This window comes from Triticum dicoccoides, chromosome 4A, assembly GCF_002162155.2.
Source record: "Triticum dicoccoides isolate Atlit2015 ecotype Zavitan chromosome 4A, WEW_v2.0, whole genome shotgun sequence".
Taxonomy (NCBI): Eukaryota; Viridiplantae; Streptophyta; class Magnoliopsida; order Poales; family Poaceae; genus Triticum; species Triticum dicoccoides.
In genome coordinates, this window is record NC_041386.1 from 475355626 (window position 1) to 475375638 (window position 20013).

Below are 20013 nucleotides of genomic sequence, written 5' to 3' on the forward strand. Positions count from 1 at the left end.
CTCCCTCTATAAACATATATAAGATGTTCTAGGTCACTACTTAATGACCATTGCTTTAAATAGTGATCTAAAACATCTTACTTTATTTATGGAGGGAGTATTTTCTAAATCTCATGTTTGATTATGAATCGTCCTAGTCTCCTAGATCCTGTAATGCGGTTGTCCGTACGCTTGCAGCATCTGGGTGCCAGTTGAATAATAAAGCAAGTAGGTTTTGTGCCGGCCAAGCGATGGAGGTAAGAGCATCTACACATGCCTCAAACGTCCGGGCAAACGATCACTGGTCGGTTAAAAAATTACGACCCAGACAAACGCCTTAAATCGGCCTCAAGCATTTGGGCTGATCGACACCTCTTATATCCAATCCAAATCCGAGGTGGATATGAGAAAACCCTGGTGCGACCAGGTGTGTCCGGCACGTCGGACTGACATGCAGGTCCTTTAGAAAAACACTCCAAAACACTTCAGCATGAAGCACGTCTTTCACGACAGACCGATGGCGCCGCGTGTCGGCGCTCCAACGCACCATGCAAGGCCCCTAGCCCGGCCATTTAAGGCGGAAACCGACACTGAAACTCTACCCATCACATTTCCTCCCCTCCGCCGCCACCACCTTCCAAACGTCGTTCACCTCCGCATTTCACTTGCCGGACGCTTGCCGTCTGCCACCACATTCAAGTAGCCACGTGACCACGTTGACAGGTTAGGAGCTACCCTTATCTAACGCCGAAGCGTCGGCTGCAGCTCCTTGAGCAGATCCGGGAAAGACACGAAGCCCAGATCGCCGCAGGGGTACCTCTAGACGCGTTGGTTACGGAGGAAGAGTCGGAGGAGGATGAGGAGCAGGAGGTGGAGCAAGAGGAGGATGAGGAGGACGCGGTGGACACGGATCTGCAGGCGGAGCAGCAGACAATTCTCGATTCCCTCCAGTCGGAGGCGGAGGCCAACCACCGTATCCTCCAGCTGGAGTAGGAAGGGGACGTCGACGAGATGCTTGCCTATATATATGGAGGAAGAGGAAGAGGAGCCCTCCTATGGGCCCATCTACCCGGCGCACGTCACGAAGATTATGGACCTCTTCGACAACGAAGCGTAGTTTAGCTAGTGTGATTTGTGTAGTACGTACGTAAGGATGACTTTCTTTTTTGCATGCTTTGTATAGATCTAAAGAATGAAGTATGAGGTATTCGGATGCATAGGAAAAAGTATAAGGTATAACCGGTTACTGCCCGCGGACGCGCCGTTTGACGCGTTGAATTTGGTGTGCCCTAGCTGAGTAGATGCTCTAATGTGCTTGTCCTTAGCGGAGAACGATTCAGCCTGTGCCAGTACCTAATGCAAGAGTTTGCACTCCACAAGAGATAAAAGTTAACAACTCTGACGCATATATCCACCGACACTGGTACTCTTGCACAAACGGAAATAAACATCGATTCAGTCGTGGCCGTCGAGAGCTGGCTCGACGTACATGCATGCACACCACGCGCAGGGCCTGACCACACACGTTCGTACAACCCATCATGCATGGAGACCCAAGCTTTTATTCGATCTAGACACGTATATTTATAGAGGTGTAACCTTAACTCATCAGCGTCGACCGATCGAGCTAAACGCCGGCCACGGGTGATCTGCATTCTCCAGATCAGCTGACCCTGGAGCAGTCGACAGAGGCGCCGACGGCATAGGGGACGCTGACGCCGCACTTGGACGGGATGCTGGCGATGTTGCCGGCCTTGAACCCGCTCATGCGGCCGACGGCCATCTTGAGGCAGTTGCACACGGCGCGCCTGTCAACAGTGGTCTGGGTGGCAGCGGCGAGTCTCTTGACGCCGCTGCAGCATACTGCGGACGGGCCAGCGCCGCCACGCGCGTAGGTGAGGCAGGGTCCCAATGCAGAGTTCACCTGGCCGCAGCTGATGGCGGCGTCGGCGGTGTGCGCCGCCGCGAGGAGCATCGCCGCAACCACAGCGACCACCATGATGTGCGCAGCTGCTGCGGGAGCCATATTTGTTCTCTTACGAGCTTACAGTAGTGTAACGGAAGCAGCGGTGGTAGCGATCAAATGGCTTAAATAGGCCAGGTTTCCCAGGAAGAAGAGATAGGGAAACACACTGAAGCATACCTGGTGTCAAGTAAATCGCCGGTGGCAGGATGATTAATTCGACGAGGCTGCAGAGGTTGTTGGACGTTGGGGGCAGATGGATCTACGTACCATTCTATTCGTGATGGAGTGATTACTGAACGGCACCCTAGCTAACACGAGGACCCTAGTTGAGTGGATTAATGATTCTTTGAATTAGGCAAGTGCTAACTTTTGGTGGGGATGAGCACACCATTACACCACCTGCTATAAAGCTTGATTCCTTTGATTTGTACGAAGAACACAGAAATAACAAAAATTACACCCATATTAGTAGACTATCTAACGACGACTATAAGCACTAAAGCGAATCGAAGGCGCGCCACCGTCATCAACCCTCTCTCTTCAGAGTCGGGCCAAACTTATTGTAGTAGACAGTTCGGAAGTCATCGTGTCAAGACTTTACAGGAGCAGCACACCAGAACAAGAACCGTCGCAGATGAAGAGAAGTATAGATCGAAAGGATCCAGTATGTATGCATGCGAACAAAGACTGGATCCAAACAGATCTATCGAAGACCAGCACCAACTGAATACCATGATATCCGCCGGAGACACACCTCCACACGCCCTCCGACGATGCTAGACACATCACCAAAACAGGAGACAGGCGAGGAGGGCCTTATTTCATCTTCGGGGATCTGCCACTATTTTGTCTTCCTAGTCATGACACAAACCCTAAACGAACTCACAAAAACACTATTGTGGATCACTTGTTAAGGATGGAAGGGATACCCCATTATTCCAAGAATTTTATTTGCAGATTGTTGATAGAAAAGGTGAAGACAGCCTTGTTGCGGATCATTTGTCAAGGATGGAAGGGATTCCCCATTACTCTGTTTCGATAAATGATTCCTTTTTAGGGGAGAGTCTTGTGATAGTTAAAAAGATGGTACCTTGGTTTGCAGATTATGCTAACTTTCTAGTAGGAAAGTATTTTTCTCTAGATATGAATTATAATCAAAGTAAGAAATTCTTTAGTGACCTAAAGTATTGTTTTTGAGACGATCCATTCCTATACAGACATGGTCCAGACAGAATGACATGGCGATGTGTCGTTGAACACTGAGACTGGTGCAACCATGTAGGCTTGTCATAGTAGTCCATATGCAGGGCACCACGCTGGTGATCGCACAACAATGATGGCACTTCTCGGTCTAGCTTTTATTAGCCAACATTATTCGAAGATGCGCACATGTATGTTAAAAAGTTGTGATGCTTTCCAGCGTACATGTAACATAGGTAGAAGGCAAGAAATGTCTATGCATTATAGCTTGGTTTGTGAACCTTTTGGTGTATGGGGTTGGACTAACTTTGTCCATTTCCTGCTTCAGATGGGTATACACATATTCTTGTAGTTGTAGGCTATACTATCAAGTGGGTGGAAGCAATCCCAACTCAACATGTTGAGACAACTACATCTATTAAGATGATCAAAGATATCATCTTCCCTAGGTTTGGAGTTCCCAAATTTTGAGATGATCAATGATATCTATTAAGATGTTGGAAGAGATGATTGCTTTGAGGTTAGCGGTGAAGAGGCAATCCTTCTAGGAGATGATGGAGCTACACCAAGCTATGGTGTATGAGTAAATGATGGCGCAACAAAATGAATTTACTTCCACGTCAACAAGACCTTGACTTAACTTTGAGACTTACTATATATATGCATCACATTTACTTCGAAAACTTGCTTCTATGTGTGCCCGCTAGAACTTCATTAGAGAAGAGAAAAGAAAAAGAAAGCGGGTTGTAGATTAACAGCCATCTATAGCATAGGTTCCAAGAAACATTGTGAGAATGTAAGATGACCCATATATTAATAAAATAGTATTTCATAATAACTAGTTATTATGCATGTTGTCTATTAGATTGACTATATGTGACATGACAACTACATGTAACAACACTACTAAGAGGGTGCTTGAATTTAAGGGACTTATTTTAGTACTAATCATGCTCTTAGAGCCAAAGTGCTCATTTTCACTGCCATGGCGGCATTTATGAGCCACATGACTCATTTTTTTGATTCCATAGCTGCATTTATGAGCCCAATGGTTCATTTCTGTGACATGAGCCAAATGGCCCATTTTTGTGTATTAATCCGTTTTGGAAACTTACTCCGCATTATGAATTTCATTTAATATGTTTGCATTGCGGATGTCTTTGATCGATGTACACATTGCCGTCAACACTTGTAATGCATTTGATAGGTTTTTTCGTTCCTTTTGGACCTGTCTTCTCTCTACACTTATCATGTGCTAGTTCTCATTGAAGTTTTGTGCAAACTTGTCTATATATGCACTAGTGTGAGCTTGTGTCTGAACTTTTCTATATATGCACTTGTGTTTGATGTAAATTGTCTTAAATATTGATTCCAAATGTAAATTGTCTTAAATATTTAGATTTTAGATTGGAAACTTAATAGTATGCAAGGTATCGTCTCAACGGAAATACTTTTAAAATATGTTAATGACCAAAATAATATAATAAGGATTTCGTTAATGTCTCAAGCGTTACCCTTTCTTGAACGAAGTAGGAGAACAACTTGGCTGCGTGCAAACCGCGATTCAGACATACTGACATTATTAAAGGACCCTGTATTTCGCTTGTTCATCATCTATATATAGATGTAAGCATGCATTACAGAATTCCAACAAAGGACACGAGGTCCCCTCAGGAGTACAAGATCACAGCTCTCGTGGCAACAACATCGGCCACAACGTATGATCGAAGCAGCAGCAGTAAAACTAATTTATTAGGGAAACAGTAGAACTAGTAAAGCAGTAAATCAAACGGGGTGGAGCCATGCAGCAAGGACGGCTGGCTTCCACGATTTATTTCGCTCTCACCATGCATCTGAAATGGTTCCGGTCTCACGCTTAACGCACCCTGCATACATCAAAAGAAAGTTAAAACAAAACAATCATTTGTTAATTCGTTAACTCATGTGTCCATCAGTCCATGCATGTAATCATATAGATCTATCAAAAGTCCTAAAGCTGTAGCATTAGGGCAACTGGGTAAGTAATTACTTGGAGCAATCGGTTCCTTGGCTGATGGCGTAGGGGATGTTGACGCCGCACTTGCCGGGGATGCCGGCGACGAGGTTGGGCTTGATGCCGCCCATGCCGCTCGCCTGCTGCTTGAGGCAGGTGCAGGTGGTCTTGCGGTCGGCGGGGGTGGCAGCGGCCGCGTTAAGGCCACGCACGCCGCTGCAGCAGCCGCCGCCAGGCACACTCACCCTGCCCATGGCGTAACTGATGCACGGGGCCAGGTAGCTCACCACCTGGCCGCAGTTCGCAACCGCACCCTCGGCCGGCGCCGGTGCCGCAGACAGCACGAGCGCCGCCACCAGCAGGGCCAAGGCCGCCGCGGCGTGGGCACGGCGAGCTGCCATGGCAGAAACTAGCTAGTGTGCTTGCTCTGTGGGCTTAGTTGGTGTGTGAGTGAAGGCCGAGGGACTGTGAGTGAGTGGGTGAGGATTTGGGGACTGGCTAGGAGGGTTTTTATAGTGGTTTTGGGCCGGGTGGTCGACTGGTAAGAAAACAGTTATTACTACGCGGAGTACGGCGGTGAGGTAGCTGGTGGTAGTTGGGACATATCTCTTCACTTACTAGGGATGGATTCATTCATGGCGCCTGCAGATGGCAGAAGAGCCGTGTCGACGTCTAACATACGTATCTCTTCACTTATCTCTGCAGTTCAGGAGGGCAAGGATGGAAGCCCGCACTCCACTGTCTGCATACGCGACGAAGCCTGCACTTCACCATGCACATAGGTCACGAGCTTTTGCCCGATTTTTGTTTCAAAAAGATCAAGAACAATTATAAAGGTTCACTGGAAATGTAACCTATTAGGACTTCTCGAGCAGGTGTAAGATATGTGTTGATAAAATTTATTTTTTTCGCAAATACGCAAAGCTTGCGAATCCTACAGCTCCTCCTGGTAGCATGGATCAGCTAGGCGCTGGATGTAGTGCCTCCATCAAACACGCACGAATTGCGATGCTTTCAAATTGACCAGGGAACGAGAAGAATGAGCGAGGAAACGCCTTTCTTGTAGGCTGCCAGGACTGAATCGTACGTAGTGTGCCACCGATCCAGAAAGATATTTTGTGGCGAGGGAACCCGAGCATGGTGAAGACACCAAGCGAAAGTGTCGTGCTAGATTTGTCTCGAGAACGGGCAGCCCACCAGCAAGTGCTCCATGGATTCTGGTGCCTGGTCACGGAGCAGGCTGGACAGGACGTGTGATGAGGAAGGTTGTGTCTAGCCAGGTGAGGGGCCGTCCAACACCGGTTTTGCAGCACGAGCCAAGCAAAAAATTTGATCCACAAAAGCGCCCATGATTTCCAGGTGAGCTACCAGTGGGGAGCGTTGATGAAGCTGAAGAGGCCCAAATAGCAGGACTTCACCGAATAGATGCCGATGTCGGTCCATCACCGGCGCAAGGAGTCAGGCACGCTGATGATATGACATGAAATAAATAAGAAGATAGGGTAAAATTGCATATAGATTAGTACTAGTAATCAACAACCTTTGCACTAGCTCCAAGACAAAATATACTAGAACAATCACATTTATTCTCACTTCCTACTGAACAATTTAGATAGTACAAAATATTGAAGTAATTGTACGATTATTCATCGATTGATTGATGACATAAACATTTAACAAAGCTATATTTAACTTGTTGAAAATGCCTTCAAAATAGCGAATGCTTGTTCGGTGGAGTGGGTGGCTGTTATTTATGTACAACTACTAGAGAGTAGTCATTCCTAGCTACACAGGCTCCATCGTGCGTCCATGCATGCATGCATGCTTCACTGTCAGGCACTAGTACAGTAGATGTGGCGAAGTACACTGTTGCAGGCTTAATTGCTGGCAGGCTAGCCAGCTACTACTGCCATGCATAAGTCCACGTCCATGCGGCACCCGTACAAGAACTAGCTAGGCGCGCATGTGTGCATGTCTATGGAAAACAACCAACCCATTTACATGGAGTGACAAACTAGGGGGAAGGTCTTGGAGATTATGTACTATATCTGCTCCAAATACATGGACCCGTGTGTGTAGACTTGATTCTCAGAGCGAATGCGAATGTGATGTGCAGGGATATCATGCCTCCAGTGAAAAGAATTACGGAGGTGATTTGTGTACGCACATATACTCCTTTCGGTCATTTTTACTTTGCATATTAGGTTTGTCCGAAATCAATTTTATCCAACTTTGACCAAGTTTATATAAAAAAATTATAGACATTCACATAACAACACCAATATCATTAGATTCATCTTGAAATATATTCTCATATTATATTTATTAGATATTATAGATGCTAATAATTTTTAATATAAATTTGGTCAAACTTAGCAAAGTTTGACTTTCGACAAATTCAATATACAGAGTAAAAAGGACCGGAGGGAGTACTAGCTAGGAGTCCGAAGAATGGAGGGAGTGGGAAAATATCTGGTGCTACCAACACTTAAGTGATACCATGATACGGGCTTCTGGGTCGTTGGATCTCAGATCCGACAGCTTCCGGAAGTCTATTGCACCTACGCGAAATTTTGAGACTTCCGGATGACTTTTTTTACAAAATGCTCAAGAACTTCGGGAGCCGTCGGATCTGAGATCCAACGGCTCCCAGAAGCCCGTATCATGATATCACCTAACACATGGTATCACTTGATAACTCCTGGAGGGAGTAGCACGTACTAGTACTTGGTAAGTTTCTATGGGTTTAGCTTAGGAAACCAATAGGAAACACATGCACTCCAGCGACTCCGGCCACCCCGTAGTTAATATGCGTTGAAAGGCGCTGTACTGCCTGCCGCACACAAGTCAACACCAACCCTCTTCAATGCGATCTATACGTACACAATGGAGGAGAGTATGTTCAGGGTTAGGACTACCGAAATCACCTTGTTTAATTACTGAGTGCCCAGTACACTCAGTGAAGGAGAAGGACAAAATATACTCGGCAAAATGTTTTTCAAGTGTCAACACCGGGCGAAGAGCACTCGTCGAACATGCAGCCAACAAAAATCTCTTTACTGAGTGTTTTACATGAAGAGAAGCTCGTATTACAATTTTAAACTACCATCAATGTAATTAAGAGAAAAGAAATGAGTGTGGTAACCTCAGAAAGAACCAATGCCAAGCGCGAGAACCTAAGGAAAACACTTAAACGAAAGAAGCCCACCAATACATAAATAACTTTAGTTGCTAAATCATTAAATGAAGGATGCAGCTACAACAAGTTAAGCACCTTTGCATTGGGAACTTTAGTTGCTTAGCTCTTTAGGCCCTGTTTGGTTTCAAATAAACTTGACTTATAAGTCAGGTGAATTAAAACCAGTGACTTATAAGTCACGCATGTTTGGTTGTCACCTGACTTATAAGAGCATCTCCAACCGTTGGCCCCCTAGGGGGCGCCTAAAATCGCCGCCTGGGGGTGAGCCGGCGCAAAAATTGACTCTGGGGGCGAGTTGGTCCCCAGCCGCCGACCCCAGGGCCGCCCCCAGGCGCATTCAAAAATAAAATTTGTATAGCAAATTTCGGCACAGTTCGGCGAAGTTCGGCTAAATACGATAAATTTCGGCAAACTTGGGCATATATTAGACATGTTCGCGGATTTTCATTACATAGCAAAATATATAACTAATCTAAAAAAGAAACTGGCTGAACGCCGAGTAGTCGCCGTCGCCGCCGCCATCATCACCGCCGTCGTCGGACTTCTCCTCCTTGACGCGGTCGTCCCTGGTGGACCCCTAACCGGCGTCGCCAACGCGGGCTGGTGGCGGCGGTGCGTCGTCGTCGTCGCTGTCGCAGATGACGACGACTCCGCCTTCGTCGCGGCCGCGTCGGCGCTCTGCGAAGCGGCGCAGGGCGGCGCACTAGCGCTCCTTCGCCTTCTTCAGGCGCTCCTTCTCCATCGCTATGGAGTCCCTGTGCGCCCATTTCAGGGCCGCGTCGTCGTCGAGCTCCGTCTTCACCGGCGCGAGCCCCGGCTCCGTCTTTGGCTTGACGAAGCGCGGAGGAGGAGCCAACGAGGAGGCGCGCCGACCGCCCTCGTTGATGACGATGCCGGCGCTGCGAGTGCGCCGGCCGAGCGGTGTCTCCGCCGCGGGCTCGGCCTTGACGCCGAGCAGGGCCGGAGTACCGGAGGAGTGCAAGGAAGACCGCGAGGAGGAAGAAGAGGAGGAGGACCCGAACCTCCTTGGCGACCATGGCCCGGCGCGTCGGTGGTGCGCCGGGGCGGCCACCCTCGCCGGGTACGCCAACGGCGGGTCGTTGCCGCCCTCGAGGTACGTCAGCACGCCCTCGAGTGTGCGGCCGGGGACGCCCCACCACAGGTGGCGCCCCTCGCTGTTCTTCTGGCCGCCGACCACCGACGCGTCGTTGGTGGACGCCAACCGCTGCTGCTGGCGGCGCTCGAAGTACGCCGCCTGTAGCGCCCCGAGACCGATGTGCCAGGTGTCTTCCACTTATTTGTTGTTGTTGCGTTGTCATTGCTTGCGTGTCATGCATTGCATATCATGTCATCATGTGCATTTCATTTGCATACATGTTCGTCTCATGCATCCGAGCATTTTCCCCGTTGTCCGTTTTGCATCCGGCGCTCCTATGTCACCCGGTGTCCCGTTCTACCTCTTTTTCCTGTGTGGGTGTTAATCGTTTTCGGATTGGACCGAGACTTGTCATGCGACCTTGGTTTACTACCGGTAGACCGCCTGTCAAGTTTCGTGTCATTTGGACTTCGTTTGATACTCCAACGGTTAACGGAGGGACCAAAAAGGCCCCGTGAGTGTTGCAGCCCAACAACCTTCCAATTTGGCTCAAAAACCCACCTAAACCCTCTCCATCATCTAGAGCGTTCGATCATGATCGCGTGGCCGCAAACCGCACCTCATTTGGACTCTCCTAGCTCCCTCTATCTATAAATATGTGTCTCCCTTCGAAATTCTCGCGCAGATAAACCCTAACCTTCGTCCACCTCGCGTTGCCGGACAATTTCCCCGGCGGCTGGACGCCGCCACGTCGCTCCATCCAATTGGAGCACGACACATCATCCTCTCCTCCTCCCGCGCCCAACAGCAGGGTGCCACGTCACCGCCGCCAGCACCCCACATCGCCGCCGCCACTCGGGGCCCAGATCCGGCCCGCCCGGGGCCGAACCGGGCCTCGCCGGGCCCGCTCGCCGCCACCACTCTGCCCTAGCGCCTCCGCCGCCTCGCTGTTCATCACCGGCCGCCGCCGCCCTAGCGCCGCCGTCGCCTGCTCCGTTGCTCGCCACCGGTCGCACCTGACCGCGCGTGCACGCCGCCATGCCTCTTGCGCCGTCGCCCGGGACCTGCGTCGCCTCGTACATCGTCCCCGCCGCCGGAAGCTATCGCCGCAGCCGCCTCGTTCTTCGCTGACGGCAAGCACCGCCGACCGCTGCTCCTTCGAGCTCCGCCGCCGCCGCGGGAGCTCATGCCGCCGCCGCCTCATGACCTCGCCGGTCGGCCTCACCGCGGCCACAGGGCTCGCCGGCCACCCTCACCCGCCATCTCCCGGCCACCTCCGTCCTTCCACGCCGCCTCCCCATCGTCGCCGGAGCTCGCGAAGCTCACCGGAGCTCCACTCCATCCCGGATCTGTTCGCCGGGATCAGATCCACCACCTCCTCCAACCAAACAGCGCCCTCCGTCCCGGATCTCGTCATCCCGCACCGCTTCGTCCCGTTGACTTTCTCGGAGAGGTTGAAATTCCACTAAGTTCCCTAGATTCCAGTATTTTTGGGCATTTTCATCGCATCATAACTCATCATCCGCGGCTTCGTTTTGAGCGTGTAGCATATCAAAATGTTCGTATCAACGAGTACATCATTTCATCTCATTGCATCATTTTCATTTGAGCTCATCTTGATGCCCGAAATGCTGTTGGAAGAGGGCTATGTGATATATTTGCCAGATCTGTTTCATCAAATAGATATTTGTCATTTTTGCCATGGTTAATGTGTGCATGCTATGATCCTGAGCTCTACATGTGTTTTGTTATATGCCATGCCATCTTTACAAATGTGCTTACCATGTATTTTTGTGATATGTGTGATGACTAGCACAAGCTTGCAAAGTAGCGTACTCGGTAATGCTGATTTCAGGGACTTAGAATTTCTCTAAGTCCTTGTCCTGATTTTGTCATTATGCCATATGTTCATGTTGTTTCCTAGTGATCCGTGCCTCTTTTGAAGATGATCAGTCAGGATGATTTGTTAACATTGTGGTGCTCTATCCATCCATGTCTTTGTTTGCATTTATGAAGCACCCTAGCTTGAGTCAATCGAGCTCTACTTTTGCTATTTCGTGAATCCTGGCAGATTGTTGACTTGTTAGCGATTTTGCCGAGGTTGTTGTTATTGATCCGTGCATGCTATGTTGTTGTTCTTGCCATTTCTAGCTTCTAGGGCATGTATTCTTAATGGTTGTATTCTTAGTTTGTCATGCCATGCTCTGTAGTGAGTGCATCGAGCTCGTGAACATGCCTACTCGTTAACTGGTTTGCATGCTCCAGTTTTTCACTAAGTCTATAATCTGATCATGTTTTTGCCATGTTCACGTGCTTGCAATTGTATTTTCTGATCCCTTTTGGTTCAAGGTCATTAAGGAACTTTTGTTACGTGCTTTGAGTAGCTTCATGCCATGCCTTGCTTTACCATGTTAAGTTCTTGTAGCATGTAGTTTTCATGCTCTAAAGTGTGCTACCTGATGTTAAATTCCAGACTTGTGTTAATTTCACTAAGTCTGAAACCTGTTATCATTTACACTTTTGCCATGCTTGTTTGAATCTGTTAATGGATGAATTGGCCGTAGCTCAGTGTTCATCTTTTGTCAAGCATCATGAGTGGTTCCCTGCCATGTATTTTGTTGTCATGTTTGAGTGCTGTAGCATATTTATCTTGATACTTTTCGATGGCTACTTGCTGATTATCACAGACCGGTGCCATATTTGTTTTGCTTGCCATTTCCAAACCGTACATTCGATTCCGGTGATCTTTATATCGATTTCAACCGAAATCATCTCAACTTTCCAATGGCACTCTTGGATTCCCAAGTTGAGGCTAGGTTCATCCATTCCCTTGCAAATCATGCATATGCATCGCATAGCGCATCCCGCATATCGTACCGTGTTCATGTGTTGGTTGTTTACTATGTTGTGTGCTTATTTCCGGAGTTTGCTTCTCCGGGTTGGTTCCGGTAATGTCGTGTGTGAGGATCCGTTCGACTATGTCCGTTTATCTTCTTCATGGACTTGTTCTTCTTCCTTGCGAGATTTCAGGCAAGATGACCATACCCTCGAAATCACTTCTATCTTTGCTTGCTAGTTGCTCGCTCTTTTGCTATGCCTATGCTGCGATACCTACCACTTGCTTATCATGCCTCCCATATTGTTGAACCAAGCCTCTAACCCACCTTGTCCTAGCAAACCGTTGTTTGGCTATGTTACTGCTTTGCTCAGCCCCTCTTATAGCGTTGTTAGTTGCAGGTGAAGATTGAAGTTTGTTCCTTGTTGGAACATGGAGATGTTGTTCCTTGTTGGAACATGTTTACTTGTTGGGATATCACAATACCTCTTATTTAATTAATGCATCTAAATACTTGGTAAAGGGTGGAAGGCTCGGCCTTATGTCTGGTGTTTTGTTCCACTCTTGCCGCCCTAGTTTCCGTCATATCGGTGTTATGTTCCCGGATTTTGCGTTCCTTACGCGGTTGGGTTATAATGGAACCCCTTGACAGTTCGCCTTGAATAAAACCCCTCCAGCAATGCCCAACATTGGTTTTACCATTCGCCACCTAGCCTTTTCTTTTCCCTTGGGAGTCGCGCTCCTGAGGGTCATCATTATTTTAACCCCCCAGGCCAGTGCTTCTCTAAGTGTTGGTCCGAACCGGGCAGCCTGCGGGGCCACCTCGGGGAAACTTGAGGGCTGGTTTTACTCGTAGCTTGACCTATCTGAGTGTGCCCTGAGAACGAGATATGTGCAGCTCCTATCGGGATTTGTCGGCACATTCGAGCGGTGTTGCTGGACTTGTTTTACCATTGTCGAGGATGTCTTGTAACCGGGATTCCGAGTCTGATCGGGTCTTCCCGCTAGAAGGAATATCCTTCATTGACCGTGAGAGCTTGTGATGGGCTAAGTTGGGACACCCCTGCAGGGATTTGAACTTTCGAAAGCCGTGCCCGCGGTTATGGGCAGATGGGAAATTGTTAATGTCCGGTTGTAGAAAACCTGAAGTTGACCTTAATTAAAATACATCAACCGCGTGTGTAACCGTGATGGTCTCTTTCCGGCAGAGTCCGGGAAGTGAACACGGTGTTGGAGTTATGCTTGACGTAGGTTGTTCTAGGATCACTTCTTGATCATAGATGTTTGACCGTGCTTTTGCCTTCTCTTCTCGCTCTCATTTGCGTATGTTAGCCACCATGTATGCTAGTCGCTTGCTGCAGCTCCACCTCATACCTTTACCTTACCCATAAGCTTAAATAGTCTTGATCGCGAGGGTGTGAGATTGCTGAGTCCCCGTGACTCACAGATACTTCCAAAGCCAGTTTGCAGGTGTCGTTAAACCGTGCAGATGACGCAACCAAGCTCAAGGAGGAGCTCCATGAAGATCTTGTCATTTATGTTGTTTCGTTTCCAGTTGATCAGTAGTGGAGCCCAGTTGGGGTCGATCGGGGATATGTGTAGCATTTGGGGTAGTCTTCTTTTATTTCGGGTTCCGTAGTCGGATCTTGTGTGTATCTAGTTGATGTAATGTTATATTCATGTAATTGTGTGAAGTGGCGATTATAAACCAACTATGTATCTTTTCCCTTATGTATTACATGGGTTGTGTGAAGATTACCTCACTTGCGACATTGCTTTTAATGCAGTTATGCCTCTAAGTCGTGCTTCGACACGTGGGAGATATAGCCGCATCGAGGGCGTTACAAGTTGGTAATCAGAGCCTTTCCCGACCTTAGGAGCCCCCTACTTGATCGACCCGCTCGCGTTAGTGAGTCTAGAAATGTTTTGAGTCATTTAGGATTATATATATCGGAGAGTTAGGATTTCTTTTTACTCCTCAGTCCCTTCGTCGCTCTGATGAGGCATCCTGACGTAGAGTTTTGACTCTTCTCTTCTCAAATTTCACTAAAAAAATTTAGGATCACGCGGGTATCTTGGAATCGTTCACTACAAGAAATATGTCAACTTGTGACCTTATGTTAGTGACCCTGGAAGAATTGGTCATAGATCTATGACCATTTCAGACCAATTGGTCAAAAGTTGTTCGGGGGGCTCCAAAACCTAAACTATAACGACCATTTTGGTCAGAAAGGTCGTAATTTCCTTACACGAAATGGTCATAAAGCAGATAGCACTGGTCTGCTACCTTATTTCTAGCTGATCATGACCAATATAGATGGTCATAACCTTGTAAATTGTGGTGGGTTGCTATGACTAGGCGCCACCTCATCAGTTTTGCCTATGTGTCATGTCCATGTGGCAGTTTTTGCCCTAGGTTGTGAAGCAACCTATATTTCTGTCATTCCCAAAATTCCCAAAAATATCTCATAAATTCTTTGGGTCATATCTTCATCAAATATGTAAAAATCCTTCCTTGCCTAGTTCAAAACTAATTCAACAATATTCATTTTCCTATTCTGTTCACGACAGCACTTTATGAAGGAAGTGCTATTTATATATTCTTGATTGCCCTCAGAATTTTTGGGCACTCTTTCCTATCCAAATCATTACTGCATGACAAAATTCAGCTCCACTTGCCTAGCAAATCTTCCTCGGCAAATTTCCAAAGTTTTTGTCCACCTAGAAGCATTGTGAAGGAAGTACCTTTTTATATATCCAAATGACATGAAATTTATACAGTTTCTTCATATGCCCAAATTATCACCCTCGTCCAAATTGCAGCTCAGGAAAATTATCTATGTGAGCCCAGGTTCAATTTATATTTTATGGCCAAATTGGCACGTTGCAAAGCAAGTGTTATCTAGACCCCTCCTATTAACCTCAAACTCTTTGGGCACTCTTCCATACCCAAATCATTTCCACATGATAATATCCAGCTCCATTTTCCTAGTCAATCTTTCTCAGGAAATTTTCAAAGTTTCTACTTCGAGAGAAGCTTTGTGAAGTAAGTACTAGCTAGGCTTACCCAAATGATCTGAAAATCTACCAAGGCATAACCATACCTATGTAACTTACCTACACCAAATTTGAGCTCATTTCATTCATCCAATTTCTCTCACTAGTTTTCCCAAGTTTCTTTCCATAGAAGAGCATTGTGAAGGAAGTACCACTTTGGCATGTCCAAATGGTATCAATTTTCTACGGCGCTTTCCAATGCCCAAGTAACCATCCTCCACCAAATTTCAGCTCAATCCATTCATTATTTTGAGCCCAGTTTCAACATTCATATTTCTGTCCAGTGTGGTACTTTGCAAAGCAAGTACCACCTAGGATCCTCCTTTTGATCTGAAAATTTGCGAAGACATTCTTCTTAGTAGATGATCATCCTCAGCAAACACTCACGCCCATTGGCCATGTGCATTTCCCGTACCGCTAATCAAACACTTGGCTGCTAATTCATGTTTGAGCATCGATCGGTCTCCTCGTGAGAATCTTATGTTGTAATTTTCTTCCTAGAACCTACCTGGGGAGTGCCCAACCCACTAGACATGCCTAGGCTGCCCAGAACACATGGCAACGCCACGGTCACGCGGTGACCACGCGTCGGGCATGCGAGTTTACGCGCTCTAGAGTTGGGGGCCTTGGCCACCGCCCAAACCTCGACGCATCGCCATCAAACCATGTATTTATGATTAAATAGGTACTTATGTAACTATAAATGATTTTTGGGAAAAATAAATAGTAAACTATGAGGCAGCTGCAGTTCAAATTTGACCCGCTTCCTACTGAATCGGCGGGAATTTGTCTTTTTCACCAGAGGTGGATCAAAACTTTTGACACCCAACAATTTTGTCAATTGTGCATTAAATATGGCCTAGTATTTTATAAAAATGATTTGGTCCAATTTTGCAACAATTATTTGGGAGGTCCTTCACAAAAAACCTCCTTTTGGGCACTCGAAAAATGTAAAATGGTTTTTTTGTCCAAAGAGAATGAGAACTTCCTTAGGCAACATTGTTTGCCATTCCAATATACACCCTTGTGCATAATATGGGATCATTTGAACAAATTATGCCATGAATGTGGCCATAAGATTGATCATTTGGCTTGAAAGCCATTGATATCCACACGTGATAGCTCGATTTTGAGAACACTTTTTTAAAATAATTGCCGTATTACAAGTTTGTTATTTTTCCTAAGAACTTGGCCACATATAATGACACAATGCGAAGGTTTCCCAATTTTTTTATTTTTTTTTCAATTTTTTATGCCCGTTTCAAAATGCGGTCAAAACGGCGGGAATGACCGTTCCTAGCTAGTGGTTGAATCTTGAATTTTTTTGGTGTTTCTCTGATTAAATAGGTACTTATGTAACTAGAAATGATTTTTGGAAAAAATAAAGAGCAAACTACAAGGCAGCTACAGTTCAAATTTGACCCGCTTCCAACTGAATCAGCGGAAATTTGTCTTTTTCATGAGAGGTGGATCAAAACTTTTTACACCCAACCATTTGGTCAATTGTGCATTAAATATGTCCTAGTATTTTAGAAAAATGATTTGGTCCAATTTTGCAATAATTATTTGGGAGGTCCTTCACAAAAAAACCTCCTTTTGGGCACTCGAAAAATGGAAAATGATTTTTTCGTCCAAAGAAAATGAAAACTTCCTTAGGCAACATTGTTTGCCATTCCAATATGCACCCTTGTGCACAATATGAGATCATTTGAACAAACTATGCCATGGATGTGGCCATAAGATTGATCATTTGGCTTGAAAGCCATTCATCTCCACACGTGATAGCTCGTTTCTGAGAACACTTTTTAAAAATAATTGCCGTATTACAAGTTTGTTATTTTTCCTAAGAACTTGGCCACATATAATGACACAATGCGAAGGTTTCCCAATTTTTTGATTTTCTTTGATTTTTTTATGCCCGTTTCAAAATGTGGTCAAAACGGTGGGAATGACCGTTCCTAACTAGTGGTTGAATCTTGGAATTTTTTGGTGTTTCTATGATTAAATAGATACTTATGTACCTAGAAATGATTTTTGGAAAAAATAAAGAGCAAACTACAAGGCAGCTACAGTTCAAATTTGACCCGCTCCCAACTAAATCGGCGGAAATTTGTCTTTTTCATGAGAGGTGGATCAAAACTTTTTACACCCAACCATTTGGTCAATTGTGCATTAAATATGGCCTAGTATTTTAGAAAAATGATTTGGTCCAATTTTGCAACAATTATTTGGGAGGTCCTTCACAAAAAAACCTCCTTTTGGGCACTCGAAAAATGGAAAATGGTTTTTTCGTCCAAAGAGAATGAGAACTTCCTTAGGCAACATTGTTTGCCATTCCAATATACACCCTTGTGCACAATATGGGATCATTTGAACAAATTATGCCATGAAAGTGGCCATAAGATTGATCATTTGGCTTGAAAGCCATTGATATCCACACGTGATAGCTCGATTTTGAGAACACTTTTTTAAAATAATTGCCGTATTACAAGTTTGTTATTTTTACTGGGAACTTGGCCACATATAATGACACAATGCGAAGGTTTCCCAATTTTTTGGATTTTTTTCAATTTTTTATGCCCGTTTCAAAATGCGGTCAAAACGGCGGGAATGACCGTTCCTAGCTAGTGGTTGAATCTTGAATTTTTTTGGTGTTTCTCTGATTAAATAGGTACTTATGTAACTAGAAATGATTTTTGGAAAAAATAAAGAGCAAACTACAAGGCAGGTACAGTTCAAATTTGACCCGCTTCCAACTGAATCAGCGGAAATTTGTCTTTTTCATGAGAGGTGGATCAAAACTTTTTACACCCAACCATTTGGTCAATTGTGCATTAAATATGTCCTAGTATTTTAGAAAAATGATTTGGTCCAATCTTGCAACAATTATTTGGGAGGTCCTTCACAAAAAAACCTCCTTTTGGGCACTCGAAAAATGGAAAATGGTTTTTTTGTCCAAAGAAAATGAAAACTTCCTTAGGCAACATTGTTTGCCATTCCAATATGCACCCTTGTGCACAATATGAGATCATTTGAACAAACTATGCCATGGATGTGGCCATAAGATTGATCATTTGGCTTGAAAGCCATTGATCTCCACACGTGATAGCTCGTTTCTGAGAACACTTTTTTAAAATAATTGCCGTATTACAAGTTTGTTATTTTTCCTAAGAACTTGGCCACATATAATGACACAATGCGAAGGTTTCCCAATTTTTTGATTTTCTTTGATTTTTTTATGCCCGTTTCAAAATGCGGTCAAAACGGTGGGAATGACCGTTCCTAACTAGTGGTTGAATCTTGGAATTTTTTGGTGTTTCTATGATTAAATAGATACTTATGTACCTAGAAATGATTTTTGGAAAAAATAAAGAGCAAACTACAAGGCAGCTACAGTTCAAATTTGACCCGCTTCCAACTGAATCGGCGGAAATTTGTCTTTTTCATGAGAGGTGGATCAAAACTTTTTACACCCAACCATTTGGTCAATTGTGCATTAAATATGGCCTAGTATTTTAGAAAAATGATTTGGTCCAATTTTGCAACAATTATTTGGGAGGTCCTTCACAAAAAAACCTCCTTTTGGGCACTCGAAAAATGGAAAATGGTTTTTTCGTCCAAAGAAAATGAAAACTTCCTTAGGCAACATTGTTTGCCATTACAATATGCACCCTTGTGCACAATATGAGATCATTTGAACAAACTATGCCATGGATGTGGCCATAAGATTGATCATTTGGCTTGAAAGCCATTGATCTCCACACGTGATAGCTCGTTTCTGAGAACACTTTTTTAAAATAATTGCCACATTACAGGTTTGTTATTTTTTCTAGGAACTTGGCCACATATAATGACACAATGCGAAGGTTTCCCAATGTTTTGATTTTTTTTCAATTTTTTATGCCTGTTTCAAAATGCGGTCAAAACGGCGGGAATGACTGTTCCTAGCTAGTGCTTGAATCTTGGAATTTTTTGGTGTTTCTTTGATTAAATAGATACTTTTGTACCTAGAAATGATTTTTGGAAAAAATAAATAACAAACAATGAGGATGCTGCAGTTCAAATTTGACCCGTTTCCTGCTGAATGAGCGGAAATTTGTCCTTTTCATGAGAGGTGGATCAAAAATTTTGACACCCAATCATTTGGTCAATTGTGCATTAAATATGTCATAGTATTTTAGAAAATTGATTTTGTACAATTTTGCAATAAATATATGGTAGGTCCTTCACAAAAAAAGTCATTTTGGGCACTCGGAAAATGATTAAAAATAGCTAGAAAGATCAGAAATGCATAGAAATTGGTCCTTATCCATAAAATGTGGTCTGAATCTAGTGAAAATTTGTGTGGTGCCATTTTGCAAAATATTTTTGATAGCTACTTCACAAAATCCCTCTATTTTTAGTACTTAGACGTTTTTTTAAATCACTGATTTTTCGAACCAATCACGACTCTTCCCACGGATTGATGACATGGCGCCCATCCATCCATCCATCCATCTCTCCATCCCACATCCATCCATCATCTATCTACAGAAAAAAAGAAAATAAAATGAAAAAGAGATACCCCCCCACCCGCAGCCCAAACCCTAGGTCAGATCCCATCGACCCCCCCATCGCACCCCTCCTCTCCTTGCAGCCACCGCACTCCTCCTCCCTCAGATCCTCGCCGCCGCCACCTCCTCCCAGA

At 45.2% G+C, this 20013-nt stretch overlaps 2 protein-coding genes across 2 annotated transcripts; both read right to left on the reverse strand.

The window, feature by feature from the left end:
• Positions 1-1368: 1368 nt before the first annotated feature.
• On the reverse strand, positions 1369-2075 carry LOC119288988 (non-specific lipid-transfer protein 1-like). Its single transcript, XM_037568443.1, has one exon. The coding sequence runs from the start codon at positions 2003-2005 to the stop codon at positions 1643-1645; it is 363 nt and encodes a 120-aa protein (XP_037424340.1). The 5' UTR covers positions 2006-2075; the 3' UTR covers positions 1369-1642.
• A 2633-nt stretch (positions 2076-4708) lies between these two features.
• Positions 4709-5616, reverse strand: LOC119286279 (non-specific lipid-transfer protein 4-like). The gene is made up of 2 exons (XM_037565653.1): positions 5175-5616; positions 4709-5031 (listed from the first exon to the last, which is right to left on the reverse strand). Exons 1-2 carry the CDS (start codon positions 5537-5539, stop codon positions 5022-5024), a joined length of 375 nt encoding a protein of 124 aa, XP_037421550.1. The 5' UTR covers positions 5540-5616; the 3' UTR covers positions 4709-5021.
• Between the last annotated feature and the right edge of the window lie 14397 nt (positions 5617-20013).